The sequence below is a fragment of the Trichoderma ghanense genome (genome assembly GCF_004382785.1).
Source record: "Trichoderma ghanense strain CCMA-1212 chromosome Unknown scaffold_11, whole genome shotgun sequence".
NCBI lineage: Eukaryota > Fungi > Ascomycota > Sordariomycetes > Hypocreales > Hypocreaceae > Trichoderma > Trichoderma ghanense.
In genome coordinates this window covers 216,869-241,188 of record NW_027395674.1, presented here as the reverse complement: position 1 = coordinate 241,188, position 24,320 = coordinate 216,869, and the positions used below count along the sequence as shown (strand labels likewise).

The 24,320-nt window shown below is 54.7% G+C and overlaps 8 protein-coding genes across 8 annotated transcripts; 3 read left to right on the top strand and 5 right to left on the bottom strand.

The window, feature by feature from the left end:
- Nucleotides 1–715: 715 nt before the first annotated feature.
- CCMA1212_008063 (uncharacterized protein) lies at nt 716–1,206 on the bottom strand (the record flags this gene model as incomplete). Its single annotated transcript, XM_073705215.1, has 2 exons — nt 716–955; nt 1,024–1,206. The coding sequence occupies 2 exons, from the start codon at nt 1,204–1,206 to the stop codon at nt 716–718; spliced, it is 423 nt and encodes a 140-aa protein (XP_073556219.1).
- Nucleotides 1,207–1,615: 409 nt separating this feature from the next.
- Nucleotides 1,616–3,102, top strand: CCMA1212_008062 (uncharacterized protein; the record flags this gene model as incomplete). Its single annotated transcript, XM_073705214.1, has 2 exons — nt 1,616–1,737; nt 1,935–3,102. 2 exons carry the CDS (start codon nt 1,616–1,618, stop codon nt 3,100–3,102), a joined length of 1,290 nt encoding a protein of 429 aa, XP_073556218.1.
- A 192-nt stretch (nt 3,103–3,294) lies between these two features.
- On the bottom strand, nt 3,295–4,254 carry CCMA1212_008061 (Rhamnolipids biosynthesis 3-oxoacyl reductase; the record flags this gene model as incomplete). Its single annotated transcript, XM_073705213.1, has 2 exons — nt 3,295–4,051; nt 4,139–4,254. The coding sequence occupies 2 exons, from the start codon at nt 4,252–4,254 to the stop codon at nt 3,295–3,297; spliced, it is 873 nt and encodes a 290-aa protein (XP_073556221.1).
- Nucleotides 4,255–5,837: 1,583 nt separating this feature from the next.
- Nucleotides 5,838–7,793, bottom strand: CCMA1212_008060 (uncharacterized protein; the record flags this gene model as incomplete). Its single annotated transcript, XM_073705212.1, has 10 exons — nt 5,838–6,165; nt 6,223–6,383; nt 6,451–6,491; nt 6,548–6,658; nt 6,712–6,876; nt 6,979–7,023; nt 7,101–7,148; nt 7,208–7,375; nt 7,440–7,619; nt 7,688–7,793. The coding sequence occupies 10 exons, from the start codon at nt 7,791–7,793 to the stop codon at nt 5,838–5,840; spliced, it is 1,353 nt and encodes a 450-aa protein (XP_073556220.1).
- Nucleotides 7,794–7,836: 43 nt separating this feature from the next.
- On the bottom strand, nt 7,837–9,921 carry CCMA1212_008058 (uncharacterized protein; the record flags this gene model as incomplete). Its single annotated transcript, XM_073705211.1, has 4 exons — nt 7,837–8,247; nt 8,326–8,563; nt 8,795–9,262; nt 9,593–9,921. 4 exons carry the CDS (start codon nt 9,919–9,921, stop codon nt 7,837–7,839), a joined length of 1,446 nt encoding a protein of 481 aa, XP_073556006.1.
- Nucleotides 9,920–12,493, top strand: CCMA1212_008057 (uncharacterized protein; the record flags this gene model as incomplete). Its single annotated transcript, XM_073705210.1, has 1 exon — nt 9,920–12,493. The coding sequence occupies one exon, from the start codon at nt 9,920–9,922 to the stop codon at nt 12,491–12,493; it is 2,574 nt and encodes an 857-aa protein (XP_073556010.1).
- A 5,217-nt stretch (nt 12,494–17,710) lies between these two features.
- On the bottom strand, nt 17,711–18,199 carry CCMA1212_008056 (uncharacterized protein; the record flags this gene model as incomplete). The annotated part of the gene is made up of 1 exon (XM_073705209.1): nt 17,711–18,199. One exon carries the CDS (start codon nt 18,197–18,199, stop codon nt 17,711–17,713), a length of 489 nt encoding a protein of 162 aa, XP_073556011.1.
- Nucleotides 18,200–21,804: 3,605 nt separating this feature from the next.
- Nucleotides 21,805–23,256, top strand: CCMA1212_008055 (uncharacterized protein; the record flags this gene model as incomplete). The annotated part of the gene is made up of 3 exons (XM_073705208.1): nt 21,805–22,061; nt 22,124–22,390; nt 22,458–23,256. The coding sequence occupies 3 exons, from the start codon at nt 21,805–21,807 to the stop codon at nt 23,254–23,256; spliced, it is 1,323 nt and encodes a 440-aa protein (XP_073556012.1).
- Nucleotides 23,257–24,320: the final 1,064 nt, after the last annotated feature.

Genomic DNA, 24,320 nt, shown 5'->3' with positions numbered 1-24,320 from the left:
ATTGTCTGTCTCTTTCAGATGCTCACGAAAGAGACGTCAAAGCATCACCTCATCAATACCGGCATCGCCGCTGATAGAGGAGGGGTGAAGCCACTGCCACCGTCGTCCGACGCCAATCAACAACTAACTCCATCCTCAAGGGCCGCCATTGTGATGTGATAGGTGGTACCTCGGTACTTGCAGCCGCTACTGCAGCCGCTTGGGTGCACCGGTAGCTGTACAAGCTGGGAGCCTATCTCCAGTTACAGGATTTGCCGCCATCGTCAGCGTGGATGAGAAGATGAGCACATCGTCTCACGGTGAGAATCCAATTCCAGATAATTCCAGATGCTTTTTACTTTCTATTCTATTCTTTTTTTTTTTTGCTGTAGCATTCCAATAGAAAGGCCATCGAGCTGTGTTCCTAATATAGCAGTGATCCTCTGGGTGATCAGTATTCTCCGATATGCCTTGTCCAACGGGCTCGACGTCAACCTCTCATTGATACGTGGCTAGTTGATGCGCCGATGCAGATCCCTTCTTCTGGAAGGCTTCCTCGAGCCCGTCAGCAGGGATGGAGCAAGCATGCGACGATGCAGCAAACTTGGCCCGTCTCTTGATAGGCAGCCTGCTTTCCCGTCATACCGTAGGCCATACAGGCACGTGGGCCCTAGGGATGCAGAGGCCTGGATTGCTTCACAGTGATAAACTATGTATCAAGTACTCTCCACGCTGCTCAGCTGGCCGCTGCTTTCTTTGGGAGGATGCTCAGAATCGCTTCAGCCAAGGCCTTGAACGCCTCCATCTCCTCCTCGACGGTGCCGCCCATGCCCATGCTCTCGAGGCTGATGGAGTTTGTCACATACACGGGCAACTGCGTCTTGCGGGCGACCAGCTTTGCGACTCGTGTCGTAAACTCCAGAGACGACTCTGCGGAGAAGAGCGTAGTGGCAATTGCTTGCTGCTGGTTGAATCTCTAGTTTGAGTCAGCTGATGGGCTCTCGGCTCTCAAGCTGCCCTTAATGGTATCGATCCGAGACGTACGTCGGGGAGCGCATAGACAAAGGAGCCCATGGGCCTCAGTGAAGACAGCTCCTCTTGAGACGCCGTGGTGAGGGAGAGGAGGATCGCCTTGGCCTGGGTGGCCACGTGGATGAACACGCGGGTATCCAGGGACCGCGGCAGCGGAATGGAAACCTGCACTACGTCGCTTGACTCGGTTGCCATGACGAATGATGTTCGAGAAGAGTATATCAGAGAGATGTTGGATGAAGCACAAATATTTCGAGAAGCAGCTATCAGAAGAGTGAAATCACATGATTCGGTGAGAAGTGAGAGTGAACGGAGAGCTCACTGCTAGCGCAGCTCCCAAAAAATGACAGAGATAAAAAAACACCACCATCACCCCCACTAACAGAAACTCGGCTGCAATCTCCAGAAAAAAAAAGGACGGGGACCCGAATGCGGCGGCCCGGAAAAAATAAAAAGCATAAAAAGAGACTCTTGCTTGATAAGACAACTACCTTACTATAACTGTCTGATATCACGGCCGTTTCCCCCTCTCCTTCCTCCTCTCCTTCTTCTTCCTCTCACCACCATGGTCGCCGGATATCGCCGTTAGCAAGCAAAGGCTAAGATGGATCACGACGGCGGGGCTTCTTTGGCTGTGGCCGAGGAGAGCGCATGGACCAGTGTAGATGGCGGCATGGACGACCCTGAGGAGATTCGGGTCATCTTTTGCGCGCTGGACTCGTTTGCGTGAGTGTGTTTGCGTGTCAGTTGTTTGTCGTCTTGTGCGGTTGCCGGCTTCATTGCTGTCAAGACGAATCTCGCGGGTTTCGTCATTAAGAGCTACCTACCTCCTGTACCTTCATCTTTCTTCACATGACGTCTCAACTCGCTGCCTTTCCACCTGTACAGACAGCATGACATCACCTCGACTGACACCTCCCCAGGCAATACGCCAAAGTCGCCCACTTCAACGTCACTCATCTTCGTCGCCGGTCCTTCTATGCCCTCCCGCAGGCCCATTGGAAGCTCCTCGCCGCGCCCCCCTTCAACTTTCTTGAAACGCTGGACAAGGTCGATGAGGCCATCGACACAAACGCCACTCTAGCTCGAGCCATTCTCAGGTCAGGACTGGTATCGTTCGGTGCCCTCGATCCTGCTTCATCGGACCAGGGCCAGCCGGTCATGCCGCGTGAATGGGCTGGGGTAGCCAAGCATGCAGACATTGACAAGGCGAGAAGCACTCTCCGCCAGTTCTACCGCGACTGGACTGCCGCCGGCGCAGAGGAACGGGCTGCTTCATACGGCCCCGTGATGAAGGCTCTTGAACAGGAGAGGACCAAGGCCCCGCAGGGCGGGCGCTTGAAAGTGCTGGTCCCCGGCGCGGGACTAGGAAGGCTGGTCTTTGAACTGTGTCGGGATGGCTACGAGGCGGAAGGCAACGAAATCTCCTACCACCAGCTGCTGGCGTCATCACACATCCTCAACGAGTGCGAAAGCGCCGAGCAGTACACCATCTACCCCTGGATCCACACATTCTCCAACCACAAGACGCGAGAGAACCACCTCCGGAGCTACGCCGTGCCCGACATCCATCCCGGCACCGCCCTGCTCAACGCCCCCAACGTCGGCTCCATGTCCATGTGCGCCGCCGACTTCCTCTGCCTCTACGGCGACGACGAGCACAAGGAGTCCTACGACGCCGTCGCCAGCGTCTTCTTCCTCGACACGGCGCCCAATCTCATCCGGTACCTCGAGGTCATCTTCCACTGCCTGCGGCCGGGCGGCGTGCTCATCAACGTCGGCCCCCTGCTGTGGCACTTTGAAAACAATGCGCCCGGCAATCACGGGCACGATGATGACGGCGATGGGGAGCATGACTTTAACAACTCGTCGGGCATTGCCGACCCTGGGAGCTTTGAGCTGAGCAACGACGAGGTCATGGCGCTGGTCGAGAAGCTGGGATTTGTGGTAGAGTCGATGGAGATGGGCATCAGGGCGCCGTACATTCAGGACATGGAGAGCATGTTGCAGACGGTGTACAATGTGACAACGTGGGTGGCCCGTAAGCCCGCGGTGGACAAGCAAGCGAGCGGTCCGACACATGGGGTATGACGAGAGAATACAAGATGAAATCAATCTGTCACTGCGCCGTGTGATGTTTACGCCCATGTCCATCCATTGTATGATGAAAACAAAACTGAAAGGAAACAGGGACGGTTCAATCATGTGGCACCGACCATTCTTTATCATACAGGCCTCTGGGTATTCCCACCCGATGCCTCTTGCTCAAACCTCAGCCTTCACCTACAGCTTCGACTGCTCCTCAACCAACATCTCCCCGCGCGACCACAACGCGCCGCCATCAATCGCAATCGACTCCCCATTCACATGCGACCCAGCCCGACTCGTCAAGTACACCACCGCGCCCGCAATGTCCTCCGGCCTCCCCAACCTCCGCATCGGATTCGCCTTTGCAATCTTCTCCGCACCGCCCGACATCGCCAGCAATCCGTTGGCCATCTTGCTCGGAAAGAAGCCCGGACAGATGGAATTAACCGTGATGCCGCGCGGGCCCAGCTCGAGCGCGAGATTCCGTCCCAGATGCAGCACAGCGGCTTTACTCGCCGAATAGCCATACGTGCCCTGCTTGCCCAGCGTGCCGACGCCCAGTCCGGCGACGCTCGACGTGATGAGCACGCGGCTCGGGTCCTCGAGCGACGCCCTCTTCTGCAGCAGCGGCGCGAACTCGCGGATGGTGTTGAAGACGGCCTTGACGTTGAGGTCCATTACTTTCGCAAAGGCCTGGTCCGGGTGCGTGTCAAAGGCCTCGCCCCAGGTGGCGCCCGCGTTGGCGAAGAGGATGTCGACGGCGTCGGTGTGCCGTTTCACCTGCTCCAGGAGGCTCTTGACGCCGTCCATGGTGGCCGAGTCGGCGGGCACGGGGATGGCGGTGGCGCCGGGGGAGAGGTTGGGCAGGGCGTTGAGGGCCTTGCATGCTTCGTCGCAGGCGGCTGCTTTGCGGGAGGAGATGAAGACTTTGGAGCAGCCGGCTTGCATGAATCTTTTGTGGTTTGTCAGCTATGTTTTCTGTGATGAGGTGATGATTGAGAAGGGGGAGGGAGGGAGAGGGGGGTGGGGGAGGATGTACGCTGAGGCTGCGTGGAGGCCGAGGCCGCGGGAGCCGCCTGTTACGACGGCGATTTTGCCTTTGAGGGAGAAGAGGGAGGGGAAGTCGTGGAGGGTGGCTTCGATTTGGGCGGACATGTTGATGATGGTGAGGCCGAGTTCGGTTTCTAAGTAGGTGGAGGTTTGACTCGAGATTCTGCGGTGTTTGAGTTAGAGATGATGTGTACGATGTATCCGGTTAGCGGACAGCTATCCAAAGGAGGAGACAGTAATTGGCAAGTGACGTAGAAATTAATGGAATGATATGATACGGGTCAAGTGTTCTTGAATATCTTGGAATAACGAGGAATCAAAGGCCCTTTTTAATCCGCGTCAATCCCAAGATCCTCGGTGTAGCTTAAGACCCAAAAAGTGGGTGGACCAGCGCGACCAATCCCCAAACAGGGGGTGTCTCAAAGTACCTCTACCGCAGATATAGGCAGAGGAGATACTTGAACTTGCGCGCCGATGGAGAACTGGGCTTTTTTTGCGGGGGAAAGATGCCGAGGCACGGGGGGTATGAGAGAGTGAGGGACAAGAGATGGGAGNTCGTTTCCCCCTCTGTATTTGTCAACGGAGGGCTTGCCGGGCTGGGGGGGGAAGGGGGGGGCTTGGGGGGGGGTTGGTCTGTGAAGATTCTGTGATGCTTTGTTTTTTTGTTTTGGATGACGGGAATGGTGGAGGTGAAATGGTTAAAGTGATCTGATTATTAGAGGGACGGGAATGGATGAGTTTGGTGACGCCACTTGGAGATCTGTCAGAACTTTGTCGTCGTTGGAACGTGTCAGCCCAGAGACGGGACAAAGCAAGACTTGAAACCGTGAGGAAACAAGATGGAAATTGAGTGTCTTGGTAAGTCCTTGTAGTTGCAATTAATCGTTATACCCTGTGACGACTTGGTTTCAACGGAAAAAAGTCCCCCATCGTGCGGTAGCATCATCTTCTCTCATCCTATCCGCTACTTAGAGGGAGGTAACAGGACAGGCGTTGAAAAAACATCTTTCTTTACGCATTTCGTACACATTTCATTCAAAGGATAAAGATAGTCGTTTGTACTATAATGCTATGATATCGTGATCCGACTCATGTCAACTCAAGGTAAGATGCATCCTCCTGCACACCACAGCAGCAACGGCAAGCGTTCTGGCGGTAGGCATCGAGAGTTGTATCATAAATATGCCAGGAAGATAGCACACCCCTCGACATGTCACCGGCATATCCAATATAAGCAAGATGAAAGACAAATCATGCATTCTCATGAGCTTTAGCCGAGCAATGTTGTGTACTGTTTCCACCACATGGGTCAACCAATGCATGTGAATGCAACCCAACCCTCTTAACGCGGCTGGAACTCTGAGCTGCCGCCGTTCTGCTCAAAAAAAAAGCCAAAGGGACACTTCAAAGCAACAAAACTTCTGACGAGAGGACAATCATGCTCGCCAACTGTGGTCGTGCATACTGTGCTGTAAAGGTGACTCGTCCTCTTTCCAGCTCAAAAGACGCCAAACACAGTTTTCGCAGCAACTATGGCATCGCGGGATCCATTACCGAGGAAACGTATTTTGTGGATGGGCGCGCTGCCGTAGCAAGGCAGCCCATCGAATGCGACGCGCTCATACGCGCAGCCGCCTGTGCAATGATATAAAACGTGTCTGTGCGGGCCATGCCATTCCTCCCCAGTCCTACCGATGCCTTTGCTTCTGATGGTTCTTCTTGTTCCAGCAGTGGTTGACGGCATCGCTCACGAGGTCCCAGTCATTGTACACAATCGACCCAATGAAGAACACTTTGACGTTGTGTTCCACCGTGACCAGCTTGGAGTAGTTGACGCGGGACTCTTTGGAAAGCTTCTCGCCCTCCTCCTTCATCTCGACTCTCACGGGAGGGAATCCCAGCTTTGGCTCCTTGTCAAGTAGTCGCGGCTTGCTGCCGCGCTCATAAATGATGCCGTGCTTGTCAGCCTTGACACCTTTCTTCTTGCAGCCCTTGCCGCCGTACGTTAGAATCGGTCTGTTGTCGGTTAGAAGGTCTCTTCTGCAGCGTGGAGATCGGTCTCAATGCACTTACACGCAAGTGCAATGGCCCTGGTCATTTGCTATCACGATAAAGCGCCGAAATCCAACGAAAAACTTGGTTCCGAATCGATTCTGGATCTCGTGCTTGCCCGACACGCTTGGGGCGCTTTCAGAACTGGCACCTTGCGGCTCTGACCAATGGACTTTGAATATCTTTCCAAATCGGTGTCAGCAGACTCGTTGCCCCGAAAACATCGAGTTAGAAATGCCTTGCACACACCTCGCCGGGCTGGAACTTGCTGGACGGCTCAACTCTGTAACCTGTTTTTGAACATCAGCTCCGCTAGCGCTTCCCAAGGATGGCGACAAGGACCTACGGGGATCCAGCTCTTCCAATGGCTCCTCGAGCGCTGTGATATGGTAGCTCCCTGCACCTGACTGCGCCTTGGGCGTCGGTGGACCTTCGTCTTCGTCCTCGTCATATTGAGCTGCCATTGCATTAGTTTCAGCCTGTACGAAGCGTGACAGATGAGCGCCGAACCGTAAGCCGAAGCTGATGATTCTCCAGGCGTCGCGTATGCGTTGTAGTTGTACTGCTGGCTTGCCGCGATGGTGTCTGCCAACTCGTCGTCTTCGGGGTCTTGGTCAGGACTGTGTTTCCGCTCGTCGAAGTGACTTCGCTCGTCGTACCCGCGTATTGGTCGGTCTGGCTCCAAGATTTAGCATTGGACCAGGCATTCTTGCTCGACAAAATGGGAAGCAAACGCAACGGCGGAAACATTGGTCGAGCAATTGTCAAGTTACTCACCAGCTGATCGATCCTCTCTGCCATACGAAGGAGCCGACTGGGATTCTACCCCGCCAACAAAATCTCGTCAGTCATTCTCACGGTTCTCAACACCTTTGGGATACGAGCCATTGGCCAAGTACCTGATGCCGACCGCTGGTAATACTGCGCTTCGGATGATCCGTGGACGTCTATTCATAAGACTCACTGTAAACGACTGAGATGGAGGTTCGGCGCAACTGCAGCTTACATTGACTCGCCATGTACTCGTACTGCCCCGCCTGGGCTGCATGTGAAGAATGTGCCGTCGATGTCCTGTAGGCATGTTGAGCCGAGTCCTCGTCGCGAGAGCCTGTGCGGTGCCTGTGCTTGCTCTTGGGCCGGCCGGATTTCGAGCTCGGTAGATGCTCTTCGGATACTGCGAAGCCCTCCGGCGTCAGTTACCGATTCTACCATGAGATTGCCGATCGCGGCCGCCACACTCCAGGAGAGCCGTCCCTCGCGCAGCCGGCGGGTCAGCGGGTTCAACGCACATGAGCCGTCGTAGTCGGTAGTGAGGCCCTTGAGGCCCTCCGTTATGTCGCTGATCGTGGTGTCTCGCGGCGTCTGGGCATGAGCGGCAGCGGCCGAGTCGCGCTGGTCCCAGTCATAGTCGTAATTCCCTAGCAAGCAGCACCCTCAAGTGTTGGCGGTGATGAGAAATCGTCAAGCGCGGGGAGGATCTTCACACCTTCGGAATCCTGGCGAAAGCGATAGTAGCGGCGGTGCTGCTCGTCCAGAACCCAGTCGGACCAGCTGCCCCATTGATGCGATTTTGACTTGGAGCCGTGGTACATTGTGGCATTTTGCGCCCAGAGCAGCGCGGGAGAGGCTACAGGATCATCCGGCGATTGGTGCTGGACGGCGCAAAGGACCGGGGGACGCCCGAACGGTCTGAGCACCAGCGCAAAGACACCTCTTATCGGGGGACAGACCGGGAGGGAGCAGGCAGACGGGTTTGCAGGTCGGACGCAATGAGGACTGCAAGGTCTCTTGAGGAAGATTGTGAGCAGGAGAAGTAGCAGCAGCGGCGTCGGCAGCAGGCAGAGGAAAAGCAGCTCTCCAACAGCTCCCGCGCGAGATGATAAACCAGCGGCGGGCGGGAGGGGAACGTTTGGGCCCCAGATTGGCGCGAGCCTCCGTGGGTCGTCCGCCTGCTTCCTGGTCCGAATGCTCCCCGGGCCTGCTGGCTTGACTGCACATGTAGGTATTGGGTGGTGCCGCACGGTTGAGTGGGTGCATTGCTGCGAGCTGCTGCTAGCAGAGCAGCGGATTAGGATTATGGAGACATCTGGCATGCATCCCGTCGCTGGGCGCTTGTTTAGCTACAGCTCCATGGCCTCGAGCTGCCGCCGCCGAGGCGGGCAGATCAAGGCCATGGCCGTGGCGTGGCGTCGCTGCAGCTGCTGGAGCTGTCGTAGCTGTTGTATCCTCCGTACCTACATACATCCTGTAGGAGCGGAACGAAAGACAATGTGAAAGGGCAATGCCGCATGCCGGCCGTCCAAGTGCGCGCAGACCAGGGTCCCTCGGGCTAATGGGCTGCTCCTCTGCGCGCAACACGCATCTTGACGTTGTCTAGTGGTCGCATTGCGCTATGGGACGATCGCTGAGGCCCCGTCGAGGCGGTCCCGATTCGGAGGTGGTGTGCGGCCTTGTGCTCGTTTTGCTGTGCGTCTGCGCTGAGCTCAATAGAGCTGTGTCCCTCTGTCTCCGTCTCGTCTCTCTCGTCTCTGCGTCTCCATCCAAGCCAGGCCAACGCCGGGTGTCAGCGCGCTGCCTTCAATCGCTGCCTCACCTTGGTCCCTGCCGCACTCGTACTTCGTGCGGCCAAGCACATCGATAGCTTCGCCGTTGGTGAGTAGTGACGGGCCAGTCATGTACAGTAGGATGAGTCGAGTCAATCGCAGCAGCAGGTGCCTTGCCACCATCGACACATCTCCGCCATGCACCTTGTCCTGCACCTCGTCCTGCAGCCCTTCGGCTCAAGGCCCTGTCAGGTGGCTGGGCCGCAGGAGCCCCAGCGCCGAGCGACGACCAGGTGTTTTGCTGCCATCGTCGCCAAGCTGCACGGGCGTGCTGAAGAAGGGACTGGTCGTATTTTCCCGCATGCGGGTCGAGGGCGATGTGATGATGTCGAGGTAGAGTGACATGCCCACCTGGGGCTGGTGCAGGCCGCTTGACGCCGCTAGGGACGGAAGGCCCCGCCCTTACCCCAGCACCTCGCTGGCGCCAGCCGTCCCGTGAGGTGGAGCTCTGGCGAGGCCTTTAGCGCTGCGAGCACTTGTCGTTAGTGGCCGGACGGCGCTGTGGCGCTGAAGGGCTAGCGGAACAGCGGGCTGGTGCGAACGCCGTGGGCGGTGCGCTGATAGCGCCTCCAGCGGTCCGGCGAGGCGTCGACGACAGTGCTGGCTCCAGCGGCCACAGGGGCTTGACCCGGCGGCTGCTGCACTGGGCCATGTGGCTGGCTGACGCTATGGGCAGCTGTCTGGACTGTTACTGTACTTGTACTCGGACACAGACGGAACACGGGCGATTCCACGCTTGTCTCGCCTCACGACACCCGGCATCAGACACGCTCGTCCGTCTGTCTCACTCTCTCCCATGTGGCCGCAGGGCGACTAGCTGGCCTGGCTCATTCCGCTCGCCGTCTCCAGCGTCTGCACACGCTCCGTCGCTCTTTGCACGAAGAATCTCGCTGGATGCACGGACCGGAGCCGCATCAGACCCGCTGCCTCTCACCTCTAGATCTGCAGAGCCTCGTGTGGCCTCGATCTGGCACCTCTCGCATCTGTACCGCGTCCCGCTACCCGCTGTCAAATCGCCACGCCTCCGCGACTCTGGATGCCATCGACCCGGAAGGATGATCAGCGAACGGCGATGCTGAGCGTTGAGCCACTGCCAGCATCCTCGAGCCGCCTCCATGGACGCCGCCGAAGACCAGGGACGGGTCAGCCCACGCATCCCATCTGGGGGCGATCCGATCAGCGGCAACATGGACGGCCCTGCGGACGTGCCGCCCGTCACATTCGTTGCCGCCGCACCATCATCGCACGAGGACGAGGACTTTAGGGAGAGCGATCGATGGCGGCTCCATAGCGACACGTCGACAATATCCAGCAGGGTCACCACGCCTGATCCTGTCGTGTCCAGCCCACCGCTGACCCCCTTTGCCTCGGCTGGCAGTCGAACGCCTCTCCCCGGCAGGGCCTCCGATGCCTTCTCTCCTCTTCCTCTCCTGCCCCCGGCTCTTCCTCTGCCTTCCCGGCGAGGCGCGGGATGGGGCCGTGGAAGAGGCCGTGGCGGAGCAAGGGGAGCAAGTCGGCTTGTGCCGAGGAGCCTGAACGGCGCTGCCCGAGACCATCACCTGAGCCCGGCAGGTTTCTCTCGACACAACCCCCCTCAAGTCCCATTGTCTCCTCCCACTACAGGCATGGCTCAGGCATCCCCGTCCTTCCTATTACTCTCTGGAGTGAACGGGGCCGATGATGGCTACGGAGCAAGACGTCGTGGTGTCCCTCCTCATCCGCCGCCTCCGCCTCCACCGCCACTCAACTCGCCTCCTCTAACATCCTCATCTTACTTTTCTAGTCTTCCAACGACGAGCGGACCGGATCTAAGCCTAGCTGATCAGACTCACCCGTCTTCGTCTTCTCAGGTTTCCCGATCGTCGCTCGGCACGCAACATTTGGTCCAGTCTGCTTCCGGCTATTCAGCCAGCAATTACGTACGGCCGCGGCCTTCGCGAGGTAGACGGGACTCGGGACGGTTGGGCCGCCGGCGGAGCAATGGCTCTGAGGAGGAAGCACTGACTTTTTCACTGACCAGACCTGAAGATGACGGAGCGTGGAGCTCTTCGTCCTCATCCAATGAAGACCCAATTGCCTACCGTAATTCTCGGCAGTTTCCGCCACAGCTGCCTGCTGGTCGGGCCTTTGGGCCGTCAGCACCGCAGAGCAGATCGTCGGCAGCCAATCAAATCACAGCCTGGGTGTCGCAGTACGAAAAGTCGAGGAGTCCAACGAGATCTCGATCGAGATTGGGTGACATTTCTGCAGTTCTGCATCCCACCGACACCGAGTCCCACCTGGAGGGTTCCGTGCAATCCAACGACTCATCACACGGCGAAATAGAGACGCTATGGCAGCAGTTGAAAGAAAAGCGGGCTAAACTGAGCGGCACGAGAGCTGAGATGCGGTCGAGGAGAAAAGAGCTACGGGAAAAGAGACGCGAGAAAGACACCGCTGACAATGCGTTCATGAGTGTCGTCAGACCTTTGCTGGTCAGTCAAGAAGAGCCATTCAATGCCCCTACAAAAGTTTTGCAATCGCGTCTGGAAAAGATGCAGCAGCTGAGAGATGATTATCAAGTCTTGGAGTCCAGCTATGAGACTCTAGAGGCCATGCTGGACGAGGAAGAACGTGATCTGAGCATCCTCGAGACTCGCTTCTTCAGCATCTTGGCCGCTGAGCAGACGAAAGAGGAGCGCCCGCCAGACATTTCCAGCGACTCTGGTGCTGCCAAATTCAACACTGACCAGGCAGAGATACCGTATGAGCTCAGGGGCATTTCCCCATTCGGCCCTGCTGAAGATGCCCATCCTCTGTATGTCGACTTGACATCAGCGATAGGCTATCTTGGGAACGCCCGCGACGAATATGCAGACCTACTCTCTACGCGAGAACAGTACGAGGAAGAACAGCAGTTGAAGAAGACGACCAATCAGAGGGCCTCGGATGAAGTGGACATGAAGGAATTCTTTGACGAGTTTCCGTCCGAAGAAGCGAGGATGCACGGCGTGGTAGTCAGCCTGGAAGCTCGGGTCAGTCAGCTCCGGAAGATGTGCGAAGACAGAGGGGTCATGAAGAAGCACATGTCCATCAAGATGGAATATGCGCTAGATCCGCAGGTCAAATACGAGGATCTGGATCTGGACGAAGAGCATACGATTCTGAGCAGCCGTAAGTCACTGGGCCATGCCGAATTCAACGAACTGCTTTCCCAGCCGGACCATGTGCTAGCTGATGAGCCGCTCACCCCGCTGGGCGCGCTCAAAGCAGCCATTCGACTCCCGAATCACCATCCAGAAAAGGGTGTGAGGAAGAGACTGGCATCCAAGGAGTATGCCATTGACAACCTCATGCGGGAGTGTGATGGCGGGAAGAAGGCTGATTATGTGAACCGATGGCTTCTTCACCAGCTGCGGCTGTCTCCCCTCAACGCCGTGCTGCTGCGATCCACCTTCCAGGCCAGCCGGTCTCTGAAGATTCGAGATATGTGGCGCTGGCAATGCGACGTGATGCATTACTGGTGGCGTGATAGCACCATGTCGCTGACGGATGGCTTCTTCAAGCCCATCACCAGCGACAACTCGGAATCTTCCTCTCGCCAAGGATCACGGCAGCTGTCGCGGGCTGCGTCCGACGGCGGTCCCAGACACGTCCATCAACAACATGAGCCCATTGACAATAGCGATGCCATGACCGAATATGGCTGAAGCTGATAAGAGCTTGTGGCTGATTCTCTCATTTCACTTTCCTCTCATATCTTGACCTTTTATTTGCTTCGGGTTTGGCGGTATTGTCGTTAAAATTTCTTTGTTCAACAGCGGCGGCTAAGCTGATTTGCAGATCATGTTTGGGAGTGGCCTTTTGTTTTCCCCTTTGCGATTTGGTGTTTGGACAAGATTTTTCAAGATACGGTGAAGCAATTTCCCCCTATTTTCGTTTCTGGATTGGATAGATGGAAAACACACATCGGGTCGGCCTTTTGCACGCTCCGGCGCCTTTGGCTTGGAGCTCTAGATGGAGGCAATGAAAGATGCCCCCTTTGCCCTTTTGCTCTTCTCCCCCTTTTCCTCCAATTTTCTTTCCCTGTCTTTCAGTCTCCTGCAATCAGTCAGTGTATGCTGTTTCTTGCTTTTCCTTTGTGCTTCCTCTCTCGCAACAAGAATTTGGTGCATGTTCTGAATTCTGACAAGGGGTTGCTCTGTGTTTGAGGCAAAATTCCATGTTTTTTTTTCTTTCATCTTATTTTTCTTGATACGCCGACAGCCAGGTGTTTGATGAGCTCGCTGTTCTGTCAGCGCTTCTCAAGTGCCTGGCTTGTTCATCATCTTCTCTAAACTATTTCTTTGCCCCCTTTTCATTTCATACGGCCTCAATAAGATCCGGGCGACCGGGCAGCCGGGTGGCAATTTGCTTTCGCAAGAGAATGGATCCAGTGATGTTCCTCTGATTCATCATTCTGCTTACTTGCCCTTGCTCACTATTCATGATGTTCCCATCATCGCCAACCTTGTGGCTCCAGCGAGAAGCAGCTCCCCGGAAGCCGAAGCGGACCGATCCTCGTCCTCAATATGGAGCCTCTGCTTCCCCACCCCTCGACGGCATGAGACAGGCACAGGCTTCTTCTCTTGACGCGGCATCTGGCGCAAAGTACAGGTACTCCAGGGCCATCATGGTGTTGAAGGTAGCCCTGTGGCCGCAGAAGGTCGCATCACGTTTATTCACGGATATGCAGATGCTCTCTCGGTCCTCGGGCTGTTGGTGCGAGACGGCTCGCTTCGAGTTTAGGGCACATGCACTCTTGTCCGCAAGTCGCATAGTCGCGATGCATGTCATGCGCTTCTGCGACCCTACATGGTGTCGTCTGAGCCATGCATGAGCGCTGCATGCGAGAGTGCTGAGACGGGAAGCCTTCTTCCACGCCCTCTACCTCCTGTTACCGTGAGAGGCACTGATAAAAACTGGGCAGCGGGAGACGCCATTTGTGAGGCAATGTCGCGCTTTTCTTTTTTTTCCTTTCTTCCAGCACTTACATATGCATGCCTGGCCTTGATGAGATTTGTGCAGACCCGAGAACCAAGACAGCGCCTTGATTGCAAGCACGTATGCCTCTTCATAGCATGACGAGACGCTGGCTTGCTGGAGCTCTCTTGAGTCCCGGCGGCCGTCTTACTGATGCGGCTTTCCGAGAGGCAAATGCGAGGATTTATAACCGATATGCGATCTGTCACTTTGATGCCACAATGGAGCCATTACTCTGCTCGTGAAAGGGAGACTTGTCACAAAGCGAGTAAGCAGGCGGCTGCATTCGCATTTTCACGTCACATAGATGTGAGAGAGAGCCGAATGGCTCCGATACGCGATAAATCCCTCCATGCTCACGGTATGAGCGTCTGGGGCATTGTGTCTGTAGTCCGCAAGGCGGACGAGGTGCACAGGTAGGCTGACGTGCATATGGAGAGGACGGTACTACTTTGTTGGCACATGCAGCCAGTGATTCAAGGTGGTCAGATTGGGATCCGGCGCTGCGTAGGTAGGTGAGTGCACACGTATGGCCACCAACTAGCCAGCGCATCGTCCAGCAGGCTTCAATCCTTCATGGCGAGGTGATTGCTAGCTGTCAACGGCTTGCTGGCGTAACATTAGCGTACATGTAGCAATACGTGTGTGTAAGTGCGCTTATTTTGTGAGTGAGATGTATTGGATGACGGGTGAGCTGAGAGAATTGTTGTTGGGAGCTCTACAGGTGGTGGTTTGCCATTGGTGATTTGAAATGATTTGTGAGAGGGTTTTTGCGGCATGATGTAGATGTGTTGCCATGTTGACGATTCAAATTGATCTTGTGCCGGGGAAGAAGACAACCGATGATGGAAGTTATGAGATGGATCTTCGTAAGCATGGCGAGTGTGTGAGAGACAGTTTGATGCTGCACGAGTGAACTGGTAGTTTGATGTGAGGTCATGCTATATTTTGAGTGGGCTCTGAGATTTGAATGGGTAGTGCCTTGGTTGGTGCTCTGATTGAGCCTCTACCACATTCCAAAGAGTGACTATACGAACTCAAGAAGGTCCTTCTGAGTTTTATGTATTGTCTCCTTGCTCAGCACGAGGAAGTTGATCGATTCTGCCTCTTATCCGCTTAGTGTTAGGAAGCAGAGATGCATGGAACAGGAACAGACACGAAAACTGAATGGTAAGCTTGAGGTGAAAGAGAATGCCGGATTTTATTACATATAATAGTAATGAGTGAATATCATCAGGTTCTCCTTTGTACTTATTTCCATGACGGCTTTTTTTTTTTTTTTTTACGTTCCTACCCATTTTTATGAGTGAAGACTTGAGACATAGGGTTGGATGCTGGAAGACGATGGATATGGACGGGAGTTTGGGACAACTCGACTTTTCTACAGGTATTTTTCCTTTGGGTATTTTTCCTTCAGGATCCATCAGGAGGGCTGACTCTATTCTTCATGTATACAGATTCAGAAAGCATCGTTTTGATATGCGGCATGCGGAAAAATAATGAGATGGCTGAAGTTTTGCACGGTGGTGTAAAACAGGTATGAGCTATGGGGTAGGTTCTATGGCGTTGAAGAGGCTGGGTATCTGCCCTGCATCTACATCCCTATTGAATTGACTCCTTTTTTTTTGGATTGACGAAATGAACGGAAAGGGAGTTTGAAGGAACAAAATGCCCGTTCCGGTGATTTGCCATGTATAAGTTATGAGCGCAGTACGTGTGTATGGAGTAGGTTATGGGACTTTATTGTGAATATGAAGGTTTGGATGGGATTCTTGAGCGGTACAATGTAGTTTGTCAATCTGGTGTTGTCCACATTACCTTCAATATACTTACTTTTGAAGAAATAATCAAAGGTTGAGTGATTATGCTCATTCTTACACATTGGATGGCCATGGGGTGATACCAGCTGTCAACGAAGATAACGATATGCCCTGTTAAAGCGAGTTGCCCTATCAGATCGGGCCGACGCTCTGCTTTTTGCTTTTCAGCTAATATGATATTTTTTTATGGATGAGAGTATCTTCGAACGACTGACAATCGTCTCGCTAGCCATGCTGAATGGCATCGCTCCTCGCTTCATGATGGTCGATCTTACATGATATGCTGAAGTTTTGATGCTCTCTATCAGTTGGCATTGTAAAATACTTATCCACGCGTCCTCCCTTCTAACCTTCAACTCAATCCATGGAGGACTAAATATTATTCCCACTCATCAATCCAAATCATGTAGGCGTTATGAGGATTTCGTGCCATTGTGCATCAACAGGGTAAGTAGATGTCGGCTGTAGTTCCTCTGCCGGGCTTCGAGCTCTAGAGGAGACGTATACCCTACCCGACGTTCGCAAACGGAAACTTCATGCAGCAAAGCTGGATATGCATATTTCAATGATGAAGACACTCGTTCGATCTTGGCAAGGTTCGTCGAAATGGTATCACTGTGCATCAACGGTGCATATCCGTCGTCTACTCCAGCTGTCGGGGATGTCTTCCCATCCCGAGTGGTGGAAGAGGTGAAGTACGCAAGATCAACATCCCCATTTCGTCTTGTATGCTTGGAGCATATAGGGTGAGCCTTCATTGGTCTGAGTCACTTCTGGGAACGAGAGCAAAGAGGAAGAGAGCCAAGGAGACTGTCTCGCAGTTTCCAGGCTTGTCAAAGCCCACGGGGCAAAGCATATATCGCATCTCATGGTGAGGAGCAGGGAAAAAGGCAATCCACAAAGAGTAAAGAACCTTGACTCCTGCGCCTTGGGCCTTAGTTTTCCTTGGTAGGGGACACTAGCTGCAGGTACTAGAATCGCGACATGAGTAGAAAATGAAAAATAGAGACACATTGTCACTTGTTACGTCTAGACTCGCCCTCTCCTCGTCTGCTCACCTTCTGAGTTTGATCTTCAAGCTCTTTCTGTGTCTCGCTTCTCCTTGCATCAATCATTCATCTGCTTTAGTCATTTCCCGCCTCGACTGTGAGTCAACTGCAATCATGGCGAGCGAGTTCCGGGATGGCAGTCAATGCAATGCCTCTACCCCTGAGGCAGGGATGTAAAAAAGACAAGAGAGCACAGACGTGCAATCTTTGACCGTCAAGAACTTGCAGTTGCCATTTTTTGCTGCGAGAAAACCCTTCCAAAAAAAAAAAAAATTGCAATCTTTGTCGTGGTCCAAGTCGTTGTCCAAGCAGATTGGCAGGCGGACGAGCGGATGGTCTACTGAGGCCCAATGGAAGCAACTATTGACTTCTTAATTTAGCAGTAGTCATAGATGCCGTGCGCCCGTTGGATCGTGAACGACTCCTCAAGAGCTCTCTAGGTTTGACCTCTTCAGGCATGCCTGAGTCGTGTTAGTATCTTTGGTGTCGGAAGCTCGTCCGCCGTGCCTAGCCGCTGAGAGAATGGAACAATGTAAGTAAGACTCCGCGTTACTCGGCGTATCGCCTGTGGGATCGAAGGTCATGCGGACTGATTGTGAACACCGCGTCGCTGGACCTTGGAGACTCGGGTCCTTTCGTTGAGCACGCAGCATTGCTGTGCAATGTAATCAACAACGACTCGTCGAGAACCCCTCTTTGATCTCAGCAAGGTCTTGAAACCCCAAGACCAGGCATGGTCACCAGGAGATGACCGGGTGCACAGTTCCGACTAAATGGACCAGCCTTCCTTGAAGCAGCAAGTGTCCGCGACTGCCACACTTGACAATCATATTCAGGTCCTCAAGAGTTGGAAGAGCTCAATGCGCACCAGTCTTGCAAAACGACGGTTGTCGAAGATGGCCTTCAGAAACGATCAGCGAGACGCAACGTGCTTCCGCACACCGACACCGACCATGTCGTCGAATCAAACGCGGGCGAGCCTGAAACCTGGAGCTATGGTTGTCTAACGATACGATAGCTTCGGAGCATTTCAAGGCTAAAGTTGCCCTAGGGAGTTGAGAAGCTTGTATCCACAGATGCATACGGACTCCATATTATGAACAGGAGTCGACCTGGGATGACCAAGTGAGTGTCGAAGTGTGCCCGAGAAAAGACCGTCTTGAAACAGATGCTTGGCGCTCCTTTTTTGGGGGGTCGGTCGCGAGAAGCAAGATAGCAGGCAAGGCTGACATGGGAGTGTTTTGAAGAGCCGCGACATGATCGACAGCAAGTCCAGCAGCCATCGACGTGGACTCGATTGCCGCCAAATGAAAAGTGCCGAGTCGTTGTCTGATGGCGCCTCGCGCTCGCCTAGCATCCGTCGTGGCAGCATGATTTCAAAACCTTGTCTGTCCGTCTGCAGCATGGCATGGCCGTGCTCGGGCATCCGTGCTCCAGCCTCGCGAGGCCACATGTTGATACGGTGTTCCCGCCGCGTAAGACGGGAATGGGTCAGGAGAGGAGTCCGTTGAAATTTTTCGTCCATGCCGTTCCGTGCGGCCGCCGGCCGGTGATACCAAAGGGCAATCGCGGCGCTGCAGAGTCCCACCGAGCATGACTCTCATGCTTTCGTAGAGGGGGAAGCATGACTCGCTGCCGTGTTACCATATCAAGTCGATGCAAATTTGGAAAGACGAAGAGCATCAGTGGCGAACCCGTGGCAAGCCCCCCGTACCTCAGCTGTCCTCGAGTAGTACGCGCACTTGCAGCAGTCCGTTTGAAGCCGTCAACTGGCGGTATGGACGCATCGGCCTGGTCTGTCAACGGCCAGCCCCCTTTTGTCGGCCTTTTCGAGGATTCCCTGGCGATGCTGGCATCAAACGGGAAATGCGCGTGTGGGGCATGCCTGTTCGTCGCCTCGACGGCTTGATATACCATGCAGTATGACGGTTCGGACGGTCTAGACGGTTCAAAGGTCGAATCTTTAGCAGATGCATCGAACCTGGACGGCCGTGGCTGCCAGGATCTCGCACGGGCTAGCATGAGCGACGCTGCCTCGTTTGGCTGGTGAGGCGCTGATCGGGGGCAGCGAATCTCCCAAACGGCGTCGGCTGGCGTTATTGCGCTCGCCTGATCTGCTGCCGCTGGAGAATTTGGATCGTCGGCAATTTAGTCGATGGCGGGCTCGAGCTGTTGCGGCACTGGCTTCTCCGGACGATGCTGGGCTGGAGGAGGCGAAGATGAAGATGCAGCGTTTGACGATGGGCTGCAGGCCGCAAACATGGCGAGCATGGATCATGACGACGTGCGGGTACAGGGGTCACGTTAGTGCGCAGCCGATGCAGAGGGCCAGGGGGCTATCGCACAGCAGGTAACTGCCTGCTAGATGCAGGTACGACTAACTGTAACTGTTGAGGCGCCCGGTGAAGAAAGGGGAGCAGCCACTGGAGCTGGACCTGGGGGAAAGCACGGGGACACTGACGGCCCGAGAGCCAGGAACAGCACGGCACCAAATAGAATTGGTCATCGACAGCAAGCAGCCCAATCTGTCCCTCCTCATTGATCTCAGTCTCCTCCTCTCTCCTCACCACGCTATTGCCTCGCGCCAGATCCCCCAACCAAGAACTCGCAATCTTCCCTCCTCCCGCTAGTCGCACTGACAGCTCTAGCTCAGCCAGCGGCAGATGTCACCGGAATTTTCGATTTCTTAGGCTGAATTCACCCACGCCAGCCCAGGCAACCAAGCCAAGTCCAACTCTTGGGCTCTGACCCGCTGCGGGCGGCTACCTGCGCTCACCGCGAGAGCCCAGCCGCATGTTTGTCATGAAGTTTGCAGAGATGAGAAAAGAAAAATTCAAGGGACCAGCAAGAGGCAAAAGGAGCCGTCTCTGGCGCTCCATCATTGGACGGGCTCGAGGCTAGTAGTGCTGACATGCAGGTGCAGATACATAGAGCAAACGGTCAACAATTGCTGCCGCACATGGGCATGATATACTACGTATTTCCTGCAGGTACAAAGTCGTGGCCCGCCATCGCTCGTCAGAACCCCGAAGCAAACGCAGATTGCACCTCGATGTTGTCCAACTTCTCGAAGAGCTGCCTCTCTTGGCAAGATTCGATCGCCATGAGATGAGCATCTGGTGGCGATTCCAATAGTCTTGGCCGCTCCTTACCCCGCGCCTTGGTATCGTGGAGCCCATGTCTAAGTTGGTCATTTGGCCTCATTAGGACGGATCGATCCTTTGCACATGATGACCAAAGCGTCTGTCTAATCGCCTTGATATGTCGGGGCTGACTTGCGGCTCCCACGGCGTTATCTTGAAACTAGTCTAGAACTTCTGCTGTCGCCGTCTAGCTGCTTACGATGAACCATTCACTTGCACCTCCGCATCGCTTTTTGCAGATCAAACACCAAATGGGGGACTCTTGATATCGTCACTCACGGGATGCTTTCGTCGACTAGGCACCAGCTAGCCCTACGCGAAACTGCTCGTACCTCGAGCCTGTGGAGTCGAATTCCGGATGCTTTTTCCCCTGCGTTCAGGGTTCATGACTCTGCAGCAGCCACGCTAGCCCAAGCCCCGGCCATTGGGTAGTACAGTATGGGGGGGCCTTTCCGTTCGAAGACACCTTGGCCCAGCACGGCCTCTGTCCAGAGTTGCAGTCCGCACTCCGTACGAGTACGCAGCCAGTCAAACGAAATGCTCTGTCGCTTAGGCCAACCTGCTAGTCCGCTCCTTGGATGAGGCGAAAGCCCGAGAAAACGGTACTCTGGCGTTTTCCTTTGGCGATCGTCGCTTACGGGCTTCAACAATACATTATTCAAACGCTCCAATGCCGTGCTTTATATCATGTAATTCTATGGCTACAGGAAGTAAGACGGTCTTCGTCATACTTCCGTATCTACTGCTGCTGTCAGGAATTCCCCAGATGCCGGACACACGAGGAGATCCCCGAAACGCTTGGTGGCGGGGCACAATTGTCATTTCTTCGATGCAAAGGACAGACTGCCCCTGACCAGACAGTCTTCAACAAGGGCTCTAGCTACACAACGAACGTCTAGTAATGTTCCATGTCGGTCCAAGGTCAAACGCTTTGCCACGTTTGCAGGTATACTTGGCAAGTTCGCCGACCAACGGGACATGGTTCACGGGCTAAACGATGCCGCCTGAGCTGGTATCAATCCAGTCGACGGCCCTGCATGTACCTCGCTTCTGCATGGCTATGCCGCATCTCCACCGACCCAATCCACACACTATGCATGATACTGGACTCAATCTCCGGCCCTTCAACGATGCTCCCCCATACGGCTGCTGTTGATTCGGTTCCGTCGTCGTCTCGTCGTTCCCCCGGTCCCCAGTCTAGCCACGATGCCGTTAGGCTTCCGACCGTGGGCTAGCCTTGCCCACCCAGAGCTTCTTGGACCTGTTCGCCGCGTCGTATCGCATCAGTAGAGACGGCTTGCGTCTACATGTGCCCCCCCGTTCTACTCGACGCCCCAACCGTTCAAACACTCAAGCACCCTGGTGACAGGCAACATGAGACATGGGCACCTGGCTGTTTTTCGACATTGCTACGGAGTACCGCTCGCAAGCCATTTTCGAGCAGTCGCCCGTGCTTCTGGCTCCGGAACACGGTCCGTGTGGTTGCGGCGAAGAAGCAGGTTTACTGTGTCGATCAGATACTACATTAAGAGGGCTGGCCAGCTAGCATTAGGACAGAAGCTCGCTGCCATGCTGCTCCATATGGATGTTGACCCTTCCCATTCTGTCCCTGCCCTGTTATGAATCGCAAATTGGAAATTTGGCACTACTGGTAGTGCTGCCGCTCTCTTGCGCACCCTCTTCATCGACCCCTGCCCTCTCTACTGGACGTACTGGTGCGCTCCATCAGCACAAACCCTGATCCAGTTCCCCCTCCAATCGTTCCAGCACATATAATACTATCAAGTCCCCCTCCGGAGAGCCTTGCTAGGGACGGGCCGTATTCTTTTCCACTGGGAATCAACAGACCTCCTAGCTCGACGACGACGACGAGGACCGGAGCTGCCGGCACGTCTTCCCCTCATCGACTCGAGGCTTCAGTCCCGCTTTCAACGTCGATGATACACACCTGAACATTCGAATCGCCGGACAACAACGACTGTCCAAGATGGGTCAGCTCGACGCAGGCGTGCTGGACACCATCAGCAACATCGAGCGAGGCTGCTCGGTGGTCTCGCTGATAGGATGTGTCTTCATCATTGTGACCTTTTGCGCCTCGAGCTCGTTCCACAAGCCCATCAACAGACTGGTGTTTTATGCTTCATTCGGCAACATGATGACGAATGTGGGCACGCTCATGTCCACAAGCTTCATCAACTCGCCACACTCCCCCGGCTGCCAATTGCAAGGGTTCCTCATTCAGATGTAGGCACTCTCACACACACAACACTCGCCTTTTCGATGAGGACGCCGCTGACTGTTTACAGGTTCATGCCTGCAGATGCATTCTGGACATTGGCCATGGCGTTCAACGTCTACCTGACATTCTACCACAAGTATGACGCGAGAAAGTTGCGGCGAATGGAGATTCCATATCTGTTATGCTGCTACGGCATTCCCTTCATTCCTGCTTTTGTCTACATATTCCTGAAGGACAAAGACGGCTATCGAGCTTACGGCGATGCCACTATTTGGTGTTGGATCACAACCGAATGGGACGTTTTCCGTATTGCCACGTTCTACGGCCCCGTCTGGTGAGTTAACTCCGTCGGAAGCGGGCGGGAATGAGGGGCAGGATCAATTGTATTAATGCAAGTTTAGGGTCGTCATCTTCGCCACCTTTTTCATCTACATTCGAGCCGGACGAACAATCTACGAGAAGCACAAGCAGCTCAACGACTTTCACTCCTCGGAAGGTCTCTCATCCATCGACGTCATCACCACCCTCAGGACAACCGAGGTGACCGTGACGACCTCGGAAGCTATGCCCCCGAACCCTGCAGACTTTCGCCCACACGCCGATCCGGATGCCAACTACTCGGTGCATATCTCAGCCAGTGCTCCCGCAGGCGACAAGATCGAACCCGTTCGACCTGTTGTCACGGAGGCCGCCAAGAAGTCGAGACTAGGAAGGAAGAAGGACCCGGCACGACGACGAAACTACGAAATCAACAACGCGGCATGGGCCTACGCAAAGTGTTCCCTTTTGTTCTTCACGGCCCTGCTCGTCACGTGGATCCCGTCGAGCGCCAACCGAGTCTACTCCGTCGTCAGGGCCCAAGAGATCAACGCACCGCTCGAGACCATGAGCGCCTTTGTGCTTCCGCTGCAAGGATTCTGGAACGCCGCCATTTACGCCGTCACGTCATGGGAAGCATGCAGGAGCTTTTGGGATGATATCAAGACTGGCAAACGGCCGGAGGTGATGGAGCTGGTGGGAGGAGCGGACCCGCAGGAGGAGAACAAACGCCACAGCCGCGGCATTGCCAATTTCAGGCCAGGAAACAGATCAAAGGGAATCGACTCGGAGAGTATGACGGAGCTCAACACCCGAACTCCCTCCGCAGACGCTCATTCATCGGCGGAGACCAATTCAGCGTATGGACGATCAAGCACATGATGACGACAAAGGAGGAATGGGTTGTATTGCTTCTATTCGGGTATATTATTTAATCGTCTCTCCGAGCGTGCTGCTCCGGAGGGCTTGACTCGTTCGATTCTTTCCATGATGCACCTTCTCATTTGTTCTTCTCTTTCTCTCTCAACTTTTACGACGGCAAGGATGATGAGTTCTTGGGTACTCAGGGACGGCGGCGCCTCTCGCCACTTAGGAATGAAGGGGGCAGGAAAGATACCCATGACTTTTTTATACTATGACTATCTTCACAGAGAACTCTATCGACGCTCAAGTGCGCTGCACTCGACACTTGTGTCCATATCGCTTGTCCCTCTGTCTCTCGCTGACTAGAACCGTTGCACTGTGATTGTCTCAACCAAAGGGGTTCGTTGACGGACCTTTTGCTTGACTCTTTAGTGCTACGATCCCCATACCTACTGGGAGTCTAGCGGCACTGGTTGAGGGTTTGTCTCGGCCTCTTGCAATCTAGATCCGGGCCAACCATCGGCCCCCCCCCTCTTTTGCCCCAAGCCATGGCGTCTTCAGGGGATGTCCGAGCGGCCACGTTCAGGAACCAGGGCCCTTCCCACCATCTCCGCAACCGGGCAGGTGGGACTGTCTGTCTGGGGGTGGAGGGCGGACTAGTCGCGAAATCCTTCGGTTGGCTTTTGTGCGTATGCGGATGGTGATGCGAGCGAGAGGGGGGACGGGTGGACGGTTTTAGGTAGTTGGGTTTTTGTGACGGCTCAGCAGCCTTTTCTTGTTTTTACTTTTTCTGGTTTCTTGGAGCATATTTGAGGGCGAATTGGTGATACATTTGTTCCTCTTGCAATTATGAAGTTGATGATGCGATTCTTTCATCCCCCATGGTTTCTTACTTTTGTGCTTTTTTAGTACCTGGGCGGGCTAGTAGGAACACCTACATAGTAACTCGCTTCGAGGGTGATTTCGCCTGCGGGAGAGACGGGAGTGGCGGGAGCGGGACGGGAGGTGAGAGGTTCCAACGAGGGAACCGACGTCCATACGAGGATGACCAACATCAAAGCGAGTGAAAAAAAAAAAAAAAA